The following is an 18040-nucleotide window of genomic DNA, read 5'->3' on the forward strand; positions in this document are numbered from 1 at the left end:
AGCTAACTGTCAACTGCCGTCCATTTATACAACCAACCGTAAACAAAGTGATCAAAAACAAATATCTTTGTAAACGACGCTAACATTTCCAGTATAACCAGCCAAAAGTTGAGATATCTCATTGTTCTAAGAAAGTGAAAATATTATGGTATGATGCACGAATAGGTAAAGAATGAACACAAAAGTTATTGGAAACCTTTACAATTTTATTGACAAAATAAACTGAATTAGCCTTTGTTTGATGTTGGTAAAACAACATTGTTCAATGACTTCTCGAAAATTTTTTTTCATGAGTCAGGGTGACCTATTTAGACAAATCTTCCAATACACATTGAATGAATAACCTTACACCTGGCACAAACAAACGTATGAATGCTCGCGCAATAATCTACTAATCTAGTTGAGGGCAGCCATCGTCATACTGCTGAAATTAATCAAAGCAGGTACAATACAGTATCCAATTTAAAGGGACTTAGTTAAAACAAATTGTATTTAAACATTTCTCCAAACAAAAGTTTTACACCTTGGCTAAGATTTTCTCTATTATACATAACTTGCTTTATACGTAGTACTGCGCATGAACTGAAAGACCATAACTGATATTACCTATAGCTGCTGGTTGGCAGCTGTATTTTAGACAACGTGCAACTATCCACCCAAAAGCAAGCAAATAAGACGCTGGAAATTCCACAGCATGATATGAAGAAAACAGTTATAGTTAATCATTTATCGTCCAATAACAACGACCCTTTTATGAACGTGGCAAATTACAAATACCTGCCATGGAAAACTACCATTCGCATATGTAAATATTTGTAAATTATTCTTTAGTACATAAATCCGGCAGTGACATCAACATCAACGGATTTGGTAAATCACGTAACATGACGTTCATTCAAACCAAGCCGACAAAACACGTTTCGTACACAGTGAACTGTGTACACAGTTCAGCGTGAAATGATGCAAGTCGATGTTATTTTGGCAAACTTATTATACAAGAATAACTTAAACCAGACTTGGCCAGTCATCATCGAACGTAATCAATTCCATGGGAAATTAACAAACTAGATTTTCCACCATTTCATGCTACACATTGCATATTACAAGCTGTCAAACATCATAATTTGTGTTAAACAACTTTCTCTATTTTGTTTATCCATACCTTATACCTTATACCTTCTATGCACAATATACGCTAAATCACGTTTCTCTTAGTTTCCTGAAGTTAACAACCTAGCATAGCCAAGAAAAAAACAGAAATCAGGTACTGACTGCTGTTGTTGAATTCAGCTAAATTATGACAGCGTCAGGATCGAAACAGAAATTTTCTCTCAAAAACAGAATTTTTTCAAGTACCTTTTCTGTAGGTTTGCAATAGTGACTCGAAAACTTTCTTTTTTGTGTCATCACAATCTAAGGTCTAAAAATGTTTTTTCACGGTCGACTTAAAACAATTTCTACGACAGTGCATCGCAGCTTACAGTAAGCCATGCTCCTAGCACTGTAAAGGTACCGTAAACAGATTGGTCGTCACTCGACTACTGCTCCATACAAAACGCGTGTTTGCTGGCAAACAATATACCGGTATGTAGCATTGGCAGTAAAGAGTATCCACTTGCAATAACGCACGTTATTATCACAGCCTTGCTGCTTAAAATATGACAAATTCTGAAATGTACGCAGTTTCCAAGCTGGCAACAGTCGCACATGCCAACAAAATAGTAGGTTATAATTGCCTCAAGGCTCGTACGTAAAAGCGCGTTTTGTTTAAGCTCTAATAATCTGCATAATTATGTCTTGAACCTCAAATCCAGTAGACGGATTTTTATTGCGGTCAATTTTTACTTTAGTCGTTTGAAGAATTTGCCTATACGATGTCAAGTGTTTTCTCTGCTAGCCAAGCCGGATTTCGAATGAAACAGCAGCACGCTTTTTATTGTACAATAGATAGGCCTTTCATAAGATGCTTCTTTTTATCATCAAACATAAAAAGTGTTGCGTGAATTGCTTGTGAAACCATCAGTTATAATGCTCTATCTATACCATTACTTTGCAAGGCAGGAAGTTTACATTAGAGGCTTAGAGTCGTGAAGTATCTAAAAAAGTTCATGCCAAAAGGTAAACTCTGTCGTTCTCAGAAAAACCCTGAAATCGTTACAGCAGCAAAATATGGCAATATCAAATGATGCAATCGAGACCTAAGACATTGGTGAAGTATGTAATTCGATCAACCACAAGGCTGGGATAACGTTTGCTGACTCACGTAGTCACGTTTAACGTAAAAAATCCATAACCTGTACCAAACCTTCTGTTTTTTTCTGCCAATGTCCACAAATCTTAGGTGGAAGCCACAAGCCAGGACTACAATGAGACATGAAAGTTTGATTTATGGTTATCTGACCCAACTACATTCTGATAAAACATGAAACGTAACATCCCTGTAAAAATTGTTAAGATTAAAGCAAGGACAATAAGCGTATGTATACATATTAATAGGTATACCGACATGTTTCCAAAATGAGCATATTTCCTTCTTCAAAGTAAATAATAATTGATGGAATGACGGAACTAAATTTGAGTAAATGTAGGGGTATGTATTCCGTATGCGGAAGTAATTGCGCAAAAATATTACGAATGTTTTAACTTATGCATTCAAAGATAAAGGGTATAAGATGATTAACGTGGCCGGGTGGAAAAATTTTTGTTAAGTATACTGTAAGAGTAGCATGTTAAAAAATAACTTTTAATCGTTTAACAAACGCTGAGCAGAGTGAAATCATAACAAAGATTAACGATGACGTAACCAATGTTGTGCAAAGATTATGACGATAAACAAGATAAACGATTGATACTGCAGCTGGCTAGAGGGGTAGGCCTACATACCTGTAATTTTATATTTTTAACAAAAATGATAAACTATATTTTCAAAAGGCTCTTTGTCAAGGGCCGAATATAATTATTTGATTACAAAAAAAACTTCATGAATTTTGCTTTTGTGATCGTTTCTATGTCGTTGTAAAATTTTGAAATTATCTGCGCTGTGATTTTGATTTCTACACGTAGGGCAATCCATAATATGTACTCGTATTTCGATGCATGGCCCATTAAGCTGATTTGTCTACAAGGGCGTGTGCTCCACGATGCTTGCGTGAAAGTGATATGAACAGTAATTACAGTACTATAGTACGTCTTGCCAATGCATTGTATGCAGTTACAGCTTATATTAAGTCGGCATGGATATACTGGTAAACCGTATACACCGCATGAGGTGTTTTGTGCCACAAATCTTTAAGGTATAGTTTCCGACCATAAACGAGGAGCATAAGTAGTAGCATATAAGCAAGTATTTCAATGCTGAACTTGCGTTTTTTGTGAGAGCATATTTGAGAATTTGATAGGAGACCTTAGAAATAGAGATAAATGCAGATCCACATACCTTGGCAGATATTTTTTTCGCTGACGACTGACATTTAAAATTTAAAGCAATGAGGAATTAAGCAAATATTTAAATTTAATGTAATAACATTATAGGCGGCGCGTCTGCGTTCATGACAATCACGTTGAGATGCTTTGCACGTCGCTAAAAGCTGCGTAAATATGACACACAAAAAGCATTTATTATTTATATGCCGACACCGCAGCTTGAAAAACAGGATAAAATATACAGTAAAACGAGGTATTGCTTGCACAACTGCCTCTTCATGGTTGTTAGATGAAAATCTTACCTTTCCCTCATTCCTAATTCACTTATTATTTGCATGGAAACATTTCGTATGACGCCTTTGCATAACGCCGCCAGTCGCGATTTCCAGTTTAACAATAAGAAGTAATTGAAATTTGTACCACGTGCACTGATTCCTTCCTGTCTTCTTAATGGCGATGTCTTTTTTGCCTCGCCCTGTTATCGTTGTAAAATAGTTTTTTTGGTAATACATAATACCTAAAAGCATTTACCAGCCAATACACTCATTTTTATAAGAAACAGTGACGCCTCCTTCTTGAAACTATAATGAAAACACTATATCATCGGTCAAAGTGAATATTGAGAAACTTTTTTCGTCTATTTATTTGAACATTCTGTTTTCGGTTGTGCTAGTTATGTATGCAAAATTCATAAAATTATCTGATTTTGTGGAAAACTTTAGAGTTAATAACTATTCAATAAGCTGTTGTCGTTTTGGTTCCTGAAAACGGCCTATGTCAGCACTTTTTCAATAAACGTTGGGTTAAAATAAGTTTATAAATCAAAACACTCTGCATAAAACATATACTGCAATTGTGCCCATAAACAAAAGAAATGAAAAGCAAGTTACCAAAATCTTCAACGCAAAGTTTTTTACAAAATAGATGTATTACTATGCCTATTCAATCTAATGTGCCCAATTTTTGCGGGAATTATTTCCGCGGCAGTACCATTAAAAACAACTGTTTGCGTTTTTAATCTTTCGAAAAAAGTCTCCTCGAAATTCAATACAGAATTTCGCTTTATTTACAAACTGACGATGTTGTTCTGCAGCCAAAACATACCTTGCATTATGATTGTGCAATCCTTTAATCTCGCGTGCATTGCAAATGGAAGTTAAAACAAATTTTGTTTATCTTTAAAGCCATTTAAAAATGTCTGGGTATGAAATTGTATGGGATTCATAAATAATTCCAAATTGAATAAGAACAACAAAAAGGTAAGGTGAAAAATTTACATGCAGCACATACAGTATAAAGCGAACAGCTGGGTCTCTCAAAAACATCTTGCTAGTTTTGTGGTCATATTGATTAGAAATATAAATATTTAGGTTGTCATTGCTTCGCTGGAAAAAAACGTATGTTCAAAGTTATATTTTCTACTTTCTTGATAACCTATGCCTGGAAAGTTATAGGTTTCGAACACTTTGCAATTGATCGCAAAGAGGTAGCGGAATGATTTTTGACTTGTTCCAAGACGTGGTCGAGTCATCGAGAACCCGTGCTAGACTGGTCGGCACCCGCTCGTCGATAATTACCAAACACAGGTCGCTGGTAGCATGAGGTCGTGAGTTGTATTGCAAACCGTTTGTAATCCAGCATCGACCACCTCCAACCTTCGCAGACCACCGCCGACGGCTTAAATCGCCGACCACCATCGTGACCTGTTGCAAAATAGTGGTGGCAAGTGGTCAAAAGCTGGTCTTGCGCTGGAATGGTACATTTTATTCCTGAAGTAGTATGTGTATTATGCTAATCAAAAATACTTTTTATTGACTTCTCGCTATAAATGCCTTTGCCATGGTTTTGTAAACAACGAGAAGGGTAAAGTATGATAGATTGCATGGTTTACACACGCGAAGCCGTGCGTTTAACTATAAGCCGATTTCCCGTATCCAATTAATCAAATCCAGGTGTATCCATTTCCTATTAATCATGTATGCTAGGCTTATATCTTTGCCTTTTTGAACCGTAGTGCTATAACAAAGAAACTATTGTTCAGCAATAGCCAACGTTAAACCTTCCGAATTAAAAAAGACAGTTTTAGGTTTCGCACCAAGTTTACATTGTAAACTGCTTGCTTGGTCGCTTTGTAGTGAAAAAGGATAGGAGACAGCACTACATCTACATTGTATAGGTGGCATTTCGTATGCTAATTCAGTTTGGTGACAAAAAATATACAGTTATGCACATGTACACATTATATAAGGTGTAAATATTTTAAATTAAGTTTTTATAACCGGTTCTCTTGTATACCTCCAATATGGGAATGAAAGTGCCTATTTCGCCTAAGTAGATCACGTAGCCCTATGTTAAAGATGGGCAGAGATATGAAATACGCAAAAAGTCGATTTCAGCTATTTATGGTTTAACTGAATTGGGATTTAAATTAGAAAGAAGTTTTGAACGTTAGGTTTAGGTAAATATGTTAATAATATTTAAGTTACTCCAGAATGTAGATGAACGAGAAACTGTAGAAAACTAGTTAAGAACATATAGGCCTACAACTTTTTTCACTAAGAAATGACTACCTAAAAGAATCGAGTATATTAAGCGATTATAACATCTTTACCCTTTGTATTCAGGCTTTCATGTTGACGTGCATATAGTTGTACAAGACCTGTGTCAATGAAAAAGGTTTATAATATACTTATTATTAAAAATTTGGGTTAATATTTTGTGCTGTAAATGTGCGAAGTGATAGGGCAGATATCCCAACTTATAGTTTTAAAAGGTCGCATGGTGCGCAAATGACAGTGTGAACACATTTAACGTACTTGATTTCATTCAGTACAGCAAATCACCACAACGTCATTTTTGAAGCATCCGAGGCTCCAAAAAACTTTCAACAACTGGTGACAAAATACTTTCAATTAACAAACGTTTTGTCGCCACCGGAAAGGAATAAATGTAATCTTTGAAATGAGAAAGTTGAACTTTTGCTAATCTGGTAAAGGTTGCAAATAAATTGTTGCACGTAACCTGCTGAACTACTGTGTTTGTATATCTGTTACAAGGTATGTGAGACTTTCGATTCAAACGGAATTTTGGAATTTTCAATCATAATGTCGTAGCTTCGGGCCAACAACCCCTGGCTTTTGACAACTGGTTCGCAGATTGATACAAAGCAAATTATAGAAAGAGAAAATTCATGTTATGGACAAGTACAGAAGAAGGCTGGAATCTTTCTGCATAATAAGGTGATGTTATTAATCGACTATACATTCAACGTAACAACAAATATACAAATTATGTGGAATAAAGGAAAGTGAGAAATTCTTTTTTGTTTGGTGATTGATGTTGTCATCACCTTTTTTGTTTGGTGATTGATGTTGTTTGTTTTTAAGCGATACTTGCCGTAAATTGGGTACAAGCTTAAAATAAAAAAGTTCCAATTTTTTTTCTCATACTGTATAGGTTCAAATTTGTTATGGCCTAATTATAACCTAATTATAATTTTACGGAAGTTAGTCAAACGATCAGTTTACTTCGTAAGTTATGATGGCCTTTCTTTATAGCGGATCATTATAAAAGTAGCGCTTTTTGAAACGCAACTTGATGCATAATGTTTGGTTATAATGCGACGCACGGTTTGCTGTGAAGCAACTAATAGTAAGCAATTTTACTTTATATTGTTTTCATTAGAATGTCAAAACCAAAGGACGGAAAGAGGTTAATTAGCGAAATATTACGTTTTCAATTTGATGACGCAGTCTTTCCGTCACGTGAAACCTCGATTTGGCCTTTTAAAAGTCGTGAAAGGAGCGATAAAAAACGCTATTGAACCACCTACACAACATTTCCTGCGTCAATCCCTCTTGATGTGATTTTACGTCAGTTTTAAGCTGATTGGAAAAAATCGGAAGCAATAACTGAGAGTATCGTGATCTGTGACGTCATCATGTTTCGAAGGACTTGATATAAAGCACCAAGCAATAACAGAAAGACCTTTGTTACCAAAAATCAGGCCTCCTATATATTTAATTGCAGAAGAAAGATTGTAGATACATCGGATGATTTCAAATCTGTCTCTCAGAAAAAGCCGCAAAAAGCTAAAACTACATATGTATCGTATGGACGATAGGTTATTAGTAATTTTTGTTTGTGTAGATTTGCTACAGGGAATTCTAACGCATCAGACTGTCTGCATGTGTTGTTAACACCAAATATGAACAGGAATAAGCTGTTTGTTACAGTCTTATAAATATAATTAATTAATGTTTGCGTTTAAGATTACGAAATGTACACGTCAGCAAAAGCTTGCGACAATTGTAACAACAATTTTGATTAAACAGGATTCAATTCTTTTGATATTTTAAATGGCAGGCTTATAAACATATATTTGCTGTTAAATAAACACAATTTATTGGAAGAAAAACAAATTTCCATTACCTCTCGAGTTTGCAAGTCTTACAAGACACAGCTAAGAAGCGACAGCCCGGATTTCAAAGCCAACTGAAAGCGGATTACAAACGTTTTATTTGGCTTAATGAAGAAAACTTAAACGCCGAGAGCGAAATAACAGAAACTGTGAATGATCTACGTTCTTAGATGAATATGCTTGTTAGTTTGTGTCACGCGAATACACTACTGCTCTGGACTTTGTGCAGTTATGCTTGGCTTAAATGCAGCCACAGTTATCCAGCACACGAAGACGCTTCGCAGCTTGAAAGTGATTACGCTTCCATATACTTTGAAGATGATTATGAAAATGATACAGAGTTAAACAACATTTTTGGCGATGAATTGACTTCGGTGCGCTTGCAACTGCCTTGTCCAGAAAACTGTCAGTGCTTTATCCCTACAGTAGCACTTTGTGCACGCTTAAACTTGACTGACATTCCTACCGACAGGCTTGTTTCAACTGGCGCTAACGGCCAACAAGTATACAGTCCGGTCTTTCCTCAAAGTGTCACCACCGTTTATCTTGATCACAATGACCTGAGAATGATTCCAGCTCGCTTCATGATTGTTAGTGGCTCCAATCTCCGGACGCTCTCCCTCCAAAACAATAACATTAAATTGATAGCGGATGGGTCATTTCTGGGAATAGATAACTTAATAAACCTTGACTTAACAAACAATGCATTAAGAAATTTGGTCTTTGAAGAAACGCTTAACGGCACAATTGTTTTCTCCTCAATATTTCATGAAGTTAAAGACTCTATAGAGAATTTACGTTTGTCTTTCAATCAAATTACAAGCTTACCGGCAGTAGCATTTGCCGGCTTTCACCACCTAAAAATGTTAAGTCTAAGTAATAACAACATTGCATGGATTGCAAGAAGGACATTCGAAGATCTGACCAGTCTACAAATGTTAGAGTTACGTTCAAATCCACTCAACTCGGCAACAATAGCAAAAATGAACCTGATATTAAGTCGGTTTACAGTACAAAATTCTACAACCGAAGAAAATCATCTTTTATCGGGAAGCATTTCTACCTCCCAGTGCTTAAACGGAAACATAAATATGGACCTATTAACTTTGCGCAAAAAACGAGATCTCGCTGCTGCAGTGAAAGCAAAAGCAAAAAGCAAGAAAACAATGAAACGGCGATGGAGAAGAAACGTTCATCGTGTAGAAACTTTAGAAATATTGGATTTAGGTAATCTTCGCCTCAAGAGTTTTCCAAATCTTCCGAGTTCGCTACGCGTCCTTGTTATGGATGGCAACAGAGTGACATCGTTAGCTCGTTCTACGTTGGCGAAAATTCCAAATCTTGAAGTGCTGCAATTAGCAGGAAACCGGATACGGTCTCTTACGGACGGCGTTTTTTTCAATCAGGCCCAACTGCGTCTTCTTGATTTGTCCTCCAATAAACTCTCATACGTGAGTTCGTTTGCATTATGTGGATTAATCAGGTTGGAAAGTTTGCGGCTCTACAATAACCCAGATCTCATTGAACTACCAAACAAGGTATAGACGATGTGCTTTTGTTGTAGAACTAAGTCAAAATATGTAGCTTTGCCGTTTATTCGCATTCTTGCACATTATACTTCAATTATTTGAAAGCTAATATAAACCTTTTTTAATGACAGGTTTTCCGTTCTACCAGAAGTTTGCAGGCTCTTTATCTTCAAGACTGTGGTCTTCGTACTTTACCAGAAGGACCCTGGTTGTATAGGCTGGCTTCTTTGTGGCTCTATGGAAATCCTTTATTGTGCGACTGCGTTACATTAGCACCGATTTTGATGACTTTGCAGTTACATTTAACCGGGAATAGGTGCCAAAAAAAATTTGTGCTTGATCCATACAGGTAATTGTTTTTAAAGATAAACTATAGCTGTACGTATACGATATTTGTAAACACAGTGGATTATTTTGCGAAGGATTTTTTCATGTTAGTTGCTTTCAGAGATGTTATTTGGGACGATAGAGATACATGGCCAGGTCAACGACCTGATAACACTGCATGTGTTACGCCTTCTCGTTTCCAAGGTTTTCCTATAACAGAAGTTCGTTTATCGGATCTAAGATGCTCCTTAAAAGTATAATCTTTGGTATTTTTGTGAATAAAATATTAATAGCTGTCCTTTGGCAGGTAGATGTTGTATAAAGAATGATCAATAAACTGAAAACTTCAATAATTACATTTACCTTTTCAGGATCTGACAAAAATTTGGATAAATCGAAGGTTAGCCTGTCCCTTCTCTGATTATCAAGACGACGATGGATCATATCTGGAACATGGAGATTTCTTTGCAAACGATCAGGACAATCGATACGATTACGTACCGTATGAAGATTATACCTCCCTTAAGAGCATTAAGTCTGTTAAAACTAACATAAACGAAAGCAGGTATCCAACCGGGGGCCATGGTCAAGGGGTATCTGTAACACCCAGCATGTATGATAGCCCGCAAATATCCGAAGATAAAAACACTTTATTGCCCATTGTACAAAAAGATCAAGGTTCTCTTGTCGGCATCAAGCAGGATACGGAATCAGATGTCAATACACGCGTGAGTCGCCCGCCTTCCTTGCCCAAAACAACCAACTGGCTGATCGAGATAACAGCGGCAGTTGACACTGTCGAAGTATACACAAATGCAAAGCTAGAAGTGAACCATAGTGACATACAGCGGAACGAGTTGAAACCAGAACTGTTACCTGAACTAAATGAAACATCTGCGAAACGTGGTGAGGATGCAAGAGTTAATGAGGAAGCAGAAACGACAAACAATTTCCAGACGGACGACCACGACAGCGACGACTATTTGAACTATGGCAAGTCCAACGATCAGCTGAATCAGTTTAACGACGAATTTAAAATGCCGGATGACGATTTCAAGAAATGGATAAAAGAAGATCAGTTTACGGTTTTTAAGAAAATGCTTGAGGATATTGATATAAATGACGAGTTTGGTTCTTATTACTATTCCAATATTAATGGAACAGACATAGAAGTGGACGATGGTAGCGTCTTCTACGCAATGGAAAACATGACCATCTTCTTTAACGATACGTTATACGACGATTATTAAAAGTGGAAATCATTTCAACAAATGTTTCATTTTGAAATTGAATTGCGTGGAATTGAAAGAAAGCCCAGTCGCAAAAATACCGTTGCAAATGAGTGTTAATTTGACATTTTATAAAAAAAAAAATCGTAAAACAAGGACAGTTTGAAAAAGTACTTCACTTTTTAGTTTTATAAAACTAAACTATTAGGACAGGGAAACCAAAAACTACGTTTATTGCACTTCAACATGAGCACTCAGTATCACATAAGAATGGAGTAAATTACATACAAAAAAGAAACCTAAACAAAATAAGCTCAGATAAAACGGAAAAACTAGTAAGGGTATAGAAGGCGAGTTTAACGGACGGCATATTTCATATTTCGCTGCATGGCATGAACTCTGTCCAGTTGTTCAAAGTTAAAGCATACCTTGTATCATACATACAGTAGAAAGCAATACTGTTAGGTAGGAGTAGCAAACTGAGATGACACCCAGGCTAAACCCCATTTTAAATTGGTTAGCATAAATTTTAAGGCTTTGGTCCATTGCTCTTCAGAGTTAAACTGCATTTTAATGGAGTAAGACGCTCCTGATCCACCTGTATCTTCTATTTTACCTTTTTCCATCCTGACAAATCAAAATTATATAACATAGTTTATGATATAAGAAGGCAGGATAAATACACTTCAAGAATCAAGATACATAAAAAGACGTAATGGATGACAAACCATTACGTTTTTGCAGAAATCTTCACCTGTAGGGAAGAGCAAATCCACTATTCCTCTCAACTTCTTCCTTAAATTGCTGGAGACAATCAAGGAAGGCCACCATCGCCTGATCAAAATTTGTATCCCAAAGATATCGCAATCCACCAGATCCATGAAGTGACAGCTCCTGTGAAATAAAACAACAAAGGTAATTCAAAACGTTTACACTTGGATAATGCTATCGAGAAGTGGTGGATAATGCTGTTATCTACCTTTGCTTTCTCATCAATTGTCTCCAGATAGGAATGATTTCCAAATGGAACAAGCCGATATCGTTTAAATTTCAGACCCATCTTCTTTGCAAGAGAGGCCAATAGTAGCACCACTTGGCCCCAAGCCGCATTGATTTCTGTCCATTCTATCTGTATGCCTGGCAGACGACCCAAACGAAAGCCATTGATTGTACCAAATGGGCCTTGGTGCCTTGGAAAAGAAGTAGTAGTTTAAGTTCTTAAATTAAGAATTTGAACAAGCACCTCAAGTTTAATCACATAACCTTCATACCATAACATCAGTGGCATATACCTTTTTTCGACAAAAACTAACCCAAAACCATCCTGTGTCGTGTGTTTAATACAGATCTACTCCAATCTATTCCTAATTTTAATTCCAATATTGACCTACGTTTTCTGTAGCAGCTACAGAGCCTTAAAACCACAATGCTGCTTTGCTTTATATCAAAAATGTCTCGGAATTCTGCATGTCATGATAATAGATATAATAGATAATTGGGCTGCTTTATGTCTAATTGTGAATTCACACTGTTTGGAGCTTTAACATAACGTCGTTAAACTCTTTTTTCCTGCACATACGCTGCTGTCACTCCTGTGTATCAATGTCAGTTTTGTAATGAAATGGACTGCCAGAGAGGATTTGCTAAGCATGCAACTTGATTTTTACGGCATTAAAGTCAAGACACGAAGCTAATATGAAATATGTTGGTTGGTAGGCAGGTTTCATAGCATAGTAACAGCCAAGTAGCTGATTTCAAACATTGAGACCAGTGATTCTCAACCTTTTTAGTGCCAGAGCTAAATTTCAAACATAAGGTTTGCAAGGAGCCGCATGAGAAATGACGTCACAAACCACAAAATGATTTTACACAGCAGGACGGTAGTAACCTGGTGACATTAGTATTTTGTACACGGGATCCTTGCTGAGACAATTCACTAGTTCTTGATTTCTTTTACTTCCTTTGTTGCAATTCTGGTACAACTAATTAATTTTTCACTAAGTTAGTTAGAGCCGCAAAATGTACAGTTGAGAGCCGCGGTTGAGAATCACTGATTGAGACTGACACAATAAAAGTATCTTTAAGTGCTATCTGCCAAATTACCAGATATGAAAAGTGGCGTTAAACACATTTGTTTTACGAAGCTTCTTCAACAGCATCTCAGTGTGTTGTAACTGTTTTTCCGCACTGCATTGTTCTTCTTCCAGCTCCAGTTGTTGAAAGCGTAGTTCAGAATATGCTTGAAGATGCCTAGGGAGTTAGCAATTTAAAAATACTGATACCTAAATATAATACCAGTAAACAGTCAACATAACTTAACAAATTTATCTCATTTGTTAATGTTACATTGCACTTAAATGACAAACCTCTCTTCCTCTTGCTCTAATGTTTCCTTTTGTTTTTCAGTTTTTTGTCTTTCTTTTTTAACTACTTGTCGTTCGTTCTCAGTATCTTCAAGCCTGTGACATAAAACCAGAAAACCACAGTTATATTGCCATAATCAGTGCAAGAAAACTAATAACGCTTTTAACATCACATGGGAGGGAGTTAACTTTACTCACTCTATTAGAAGAGCCTGTTCTTCTGCTTTAAGTTGTTGCAGCTTCTCAGTTAGTGTCTGGACAGCATCATCATCTCTTTCATTGGCAGATAATGACTCACAATACTTTCTAAAAACTTTTAGTTACCATGAAAGTTTTCAGAAAAATTTTAGTTATCTAACAATTATTGAAACCAAGGGTCCACAAATAGTGGGTTGTGACCAAAGTTTGGGTCACGAGAAATTTTTTAAACTTGTTTACCATGATTGTATTGCAAGCGTTTAATTTGGTAATTTGTGTATGATCTTAACGGATGTAACAGTCTGACAGCGCCATTTAATTCAAAATGTTTTGTGAAAACAATCATGATTCGAAACATTTGGGTCGCAAGACTTTAGAGTAATTGGAACTGTTGTTTTTTTGTCGCGCCAAAAATAATTCTAGGTCCTTGATCTAAACAACTTACAAAAAATTTGTTTAGTCTCCTTAATTTTCCCCACTTTTAAAGATCTGAACCCTTAATGTTGCTTGAAAGTATAATTTATGTTACTTGTAAAGGGTACTCTCTTCCTGCGTGCGATGGAGCTCTTTATCAAGCTGTTCAAGCAAGTTTTCAGTACATTCTTCACACAATGGATGTTCTAACTCTGAATTGCTAGACATGATGTCAAAGAGTCGCACCATTGTCTAAAACAAAAAATAAGGTTTTCGTTATCACCACTGTAAACCATTTGTATTGTCAGTGCAGGCAGTACAACAGTTTTGGAACAGGATCTATGCACTAAAAATCAGAAATACTCAAATATGCAAAAAGTAACACAAAATACAGTTTCAAGTTTGTAAAAATGTACCTTCATTTTGAAGCTCAAAGTTTCCATTGATGTACCATTAGAATCTCCAATAAATGTAAAACTATTTGTACTTTCATGATTTTTATTTTCAGGAATCAAGCTAGATGTATTATGATCATAAATTGATTGTGTTTCATCACTTTTTTCACTTTCTGTTGAAAGAACTTCTTGTTCATGAGGTGGCTTATCATCGGATCCAGTACTGTCCTGCAGGTTGATGAAAGAAAATCAAACTAAAATGTATGGTAGTATATCTCACCTTGTCAGTTTGCCACTACATATGTGGCACATTATTGACTAACTAACCAAAACAAACCACATGCCCAGATTAGCACTTCCCAGTTGAGGTACTCAGAGTTATACTTGCAAGAAGTACGATATTGGATTCTTGGGGGAATAAACAAGCTTAGTAGACTGCTTGCAGACATATGCTTGGAATAGGCCTGGTATGCTTTTTTAAATAATTTCAAAATACAAAATCATTTGAACTCTATAACCTTCATTTTACGTAACCATTATTACAAGCCACAGGAAGATGCTTTATTACGTCATAAGCAGTGTTTCTCTGATTGCGCAGTTTCAGTATTGTAGTGGTGTAATTCAAGGTAGATGCGCCCAAACAGGTTGAAAGCGATTACCGCTGCTTTGAAGCAACAAAATGCATTAGTTAAGTCTTTTTAACATAAATTGCATACTTAATTTGCTCAGAGCTTTGAGACCTGTTTCATACCAAAACGAAACAAAACTAACCAGAGTTATGCCAAAATGGAAAGAATTTGGATTGTGAAACAATACAAATGAGATTTTCATGTCAGTACAAAACTGAATCTGCCAGCTTGATGGTAATTTTACTTCATCATAAGTGTGCAACGAGCAAGGGAAAAATGTTAAATTTGTAAGCTTTTTGTTGAAAAAACAATCAATCTCTTTAATTGCAAATACAGACTAACTAGTAGTATAAGTTCTCGCAATTATTCCACTGTCTTCACGGTCAATTACACAAACACAAGCTCAATGTTTTACTGTTGATTTCTTACTTTCAGCAAAAAAGGTATCTTATGTTTGAATTCCTTTCTAAAATTCGAATTTGTACGAATAACAAAAATGATACATATACGGTATATATTTGTGTTATCTTCCGATTGTGTTCGCTTTGGCACATCCCTGAGATTAACATGATTCAGAAAATAGGCTTGCACAGTATTGATTAGCCGTTGGTATTATTACTTACAGGAGAATGTACGTCTTGATCCTCTTCTTGATAAGTAGACTCATTCGCACTTGCGATAGAAGTTGTGTTTATAAGTTCCTGAACTGTTTGAGTATCAATGGAATCAAAAGAACTATCCAGTTTAACCAACTGCTTGCATCTCGTGCACAAAAAGCAAACATTTTCTTGCTTTTCCATATTTCAATAATTGTGACCTTAGCAGGGAGTTATTCACCGTTTAGTAAAAAAACTATTATCCATAAGCGTTAAATATAAAACTTTTACTATTTTGTGTCATGCTAAAAATATAGCTAGATATAATCTTTGCAAACCATTGCTAAAAACGAAATTACTACCACATAATAAAGCTCAAATACTTGCACAAGTAATACAGATAAAGCTACATTATAATAAAACTTGTGGATTATTCATTGTAAAAGCATGTATCAAAAAATATATAAATCCAAAAAAATAACCTACAACCAAAGAACTTTGAACATACATAATATGTACACACAGAAAGAAACATTCAGTGAAGTTAAATTTAAGCAAATATAAAAATACTGCAAAAAAGTCACAGTAAAATATATGCAATGTTATGTAACATATATTTTTAACTCTAACAAACTAGCTAATCACCATAGAAACTCAGGTTTTTAATTTTTCCATTGCCTCAAAGTAAGCCACTGACTTGATATTGTATAATTTTAAAGAACGGTAAATTATTATTGTCAAACACTTCAACTTTACAGAGTCGTATTTCTTGAAAATGAACATAATGCAACAACTGAAAAGAGGAATTCAACAGCCTGTAAAGAAAGCAATATTCCACACAAGACTACATCAGCCCTCATGACATAGGTCTGCCATAACAAGAAGTAAATTACAAGCACCACAGAGCAAGCTAAAAAGACAAGCGAAATAATTGTTGAAAGTGAATGTTCTGTTAAGTTTCCTTTTGACCCAATAAATATCCGTAGAACTTCTATAGCAGCCAAAACAAAGATCAGGACAATGTCCAATGCGATGTTTGTTCCAGGATATGGAAGAATTTCAGCTTTGTAAACAAAGAGCAAGATCTCGAGTAACCAAAACAAAGCAAAGTAATATGCATTCAAAGTAAAAAATATTTCCAACGTAAGTGATGAAAGAACAGCTTTTCCTTGCATTTTCTTGCTAGATTTCAATGTAAAAATGCAACTTTACATTCAGGTTTAGGCATGTATGATACAACCTATAAAAAATTGCATAAATTAAGTAATGCATATGTATGTATAAATGAGTGATGTAAAGAAAAAGATGAATAACATTGATACTTTATGAAATGTTATTTTTTTGAGTATGAGAACCCTATTGGTATATCAAACATGGCAACTCTAAGTTACGACTTCATTTCATGAAAGCTTAGTGTTATTTTATATTCCATGATTTCAAATTTTTATAAAAGATTTTTAGGTCATAAAAACGGTTGAATTATAAAACCCATTGAAACTCTGCTTTTTTGTATTAACAAAGTCATTACTTCACCGGCGCCCGTTTACCGTAGTTGCTGAATCACTATATTGTAACCAACAGATTTTCTTTTTTGTCTAAATTTATTCTTGGACAAAGATGCTCTATTACTTTGCTGTTGTTTTCTCTTTGCCACTTCCACATTCTGTCACACTCTTTTTTTATGCTGGCAATTTTATTCATGGACGCTATATCGACAAAGCTGAATTTGCTAATGTAATAACTGCGTAACATATATTACGGATGAGCTTGCCTCGACCACGGCCAAAGGGAAAGTGTAAAAACACCAAACTTGCCACAACCAATCAACGTTGCTTAAGAATAACCAAAAATCAGAGTAAAATAAAAAACAGGATATATTTTGGCACTCGGAAGGTTAACTTTATATTTTTGTACACGAGCTTTCGCAAGCAAAAGCTTGCTTCTTCAGGTGTACTGCGAATTTGGTTAACACGGTTCAGACAACACCAAAAATCAGAGAAAGACATTTCGTCTGAAGTGTGTTTGTCATTAGAACTAGTGCATATAGTAAAAACCACTGGACTAGCGTAATTGCCGTTTACTTTATTTTCTTATTGGTACTTCAGTAACAGGCGTCCAGTAAAATAAGTGTCTACTTCACCGGCCACCGTTTACCGAAGTACCACTTGGGAAGACACCAGTTGCATAACCGTTACCAAAGTGTCTTTTTCCAATTCAGTAACCGGCAGCCGGTGAAATAGACGCCTTGTATTCAAACCCACCCCAGGCGGGTAAATGGGTACATACCTGGGGTCTAGTATACAAAAGCATCCTGTGGTTGTGCACTTGTGTATTAGACCCCATGTTCTACTGTAAGTCATTCTGTTTTTGCTCATTTTTCCTGCTCCTTAAGTGTTCGTGCTCAAAGCATGTTTTATTGTGCTATAACTACAACGGTCAGCATCCAAACTTTCGCTCCGTACAGATGGCGAAAAATAAACAATACAGTATAAAAAGTAGGTTACGGTACGTAGCCCA

The 18040-nt window shown here is 35.8% G+C and overlaps 2 protein-coding genes across 2 annotated transcripts; one reads left to right on the top strand and one right to left on the bottom strand.

The window, feature by feature from the left end:
• Window positions 1-7737: 7737 nt before the first annotated feature.
• Window positions 7738-11083, top strand: LOC143468124 (uncharacterized). The gene is made up of 4 exons (XM_076965124.1): window positions 7738-9381; window positions 9504-9721; window positions 9821-9953; window positions 10071-11083. Exons 1-4 carry the CDS (start codon window positions 8014-8016, stop codon window positions 10947-10949), a joined length of 2598 nt encoding a protein of 865 aa, XP_076821239.1. The 5' UTR covers window positions 7738-8013; the 3' UTR covers window positions 10950-11083.
• A 61-nt stretch (window positions 11084-11144) lies between these two features.
• LOC143468125 (beclin-1-like) lies at window positions 11145-16280 on the bottom strand. The gene is made up of 9 exons (XM_076965125.1): window positions 15551-16280; window positions 14320-14526; window positions 14019-14155; window positions 13490-13597; window positions 13295-13387; window positions 13032-13178; window positions 11908-12118; window positions 11683-11822; window positions 11145-11555 (listed from the first exon to the last, which is right to left on the bottom strand). Exons 1-9 carry the CDS (start codon window positions 15725-15727, stop codon window positions 11390-11392), a joined length of 1386 nt encoding a protein of 461 aa, XP_076821240.1. The 5' UTR covers window positions 15728-16280; the 3' UTR covers window positions 11145-11389.
• Between the last annotated feature and the right edge of the window lie 1760 nt (window positions 16281-18040).

The sequence above is a fragment of the Clavelina lepadiformis genome, chromosome 8 (genome assembly GCF_947623445.1).
Source record: "Clavelina lepadiformis chromosome 8, kaClaLepa1.1, whole genome shotgun sequence".
Classification (NCBI taxonomy): Eukaryota; Metazoa; Chordata; class Ascidiacea; order Aplousobranchia; family Clavelinidae; genus Clavelina; species Clavelina lepadiformis.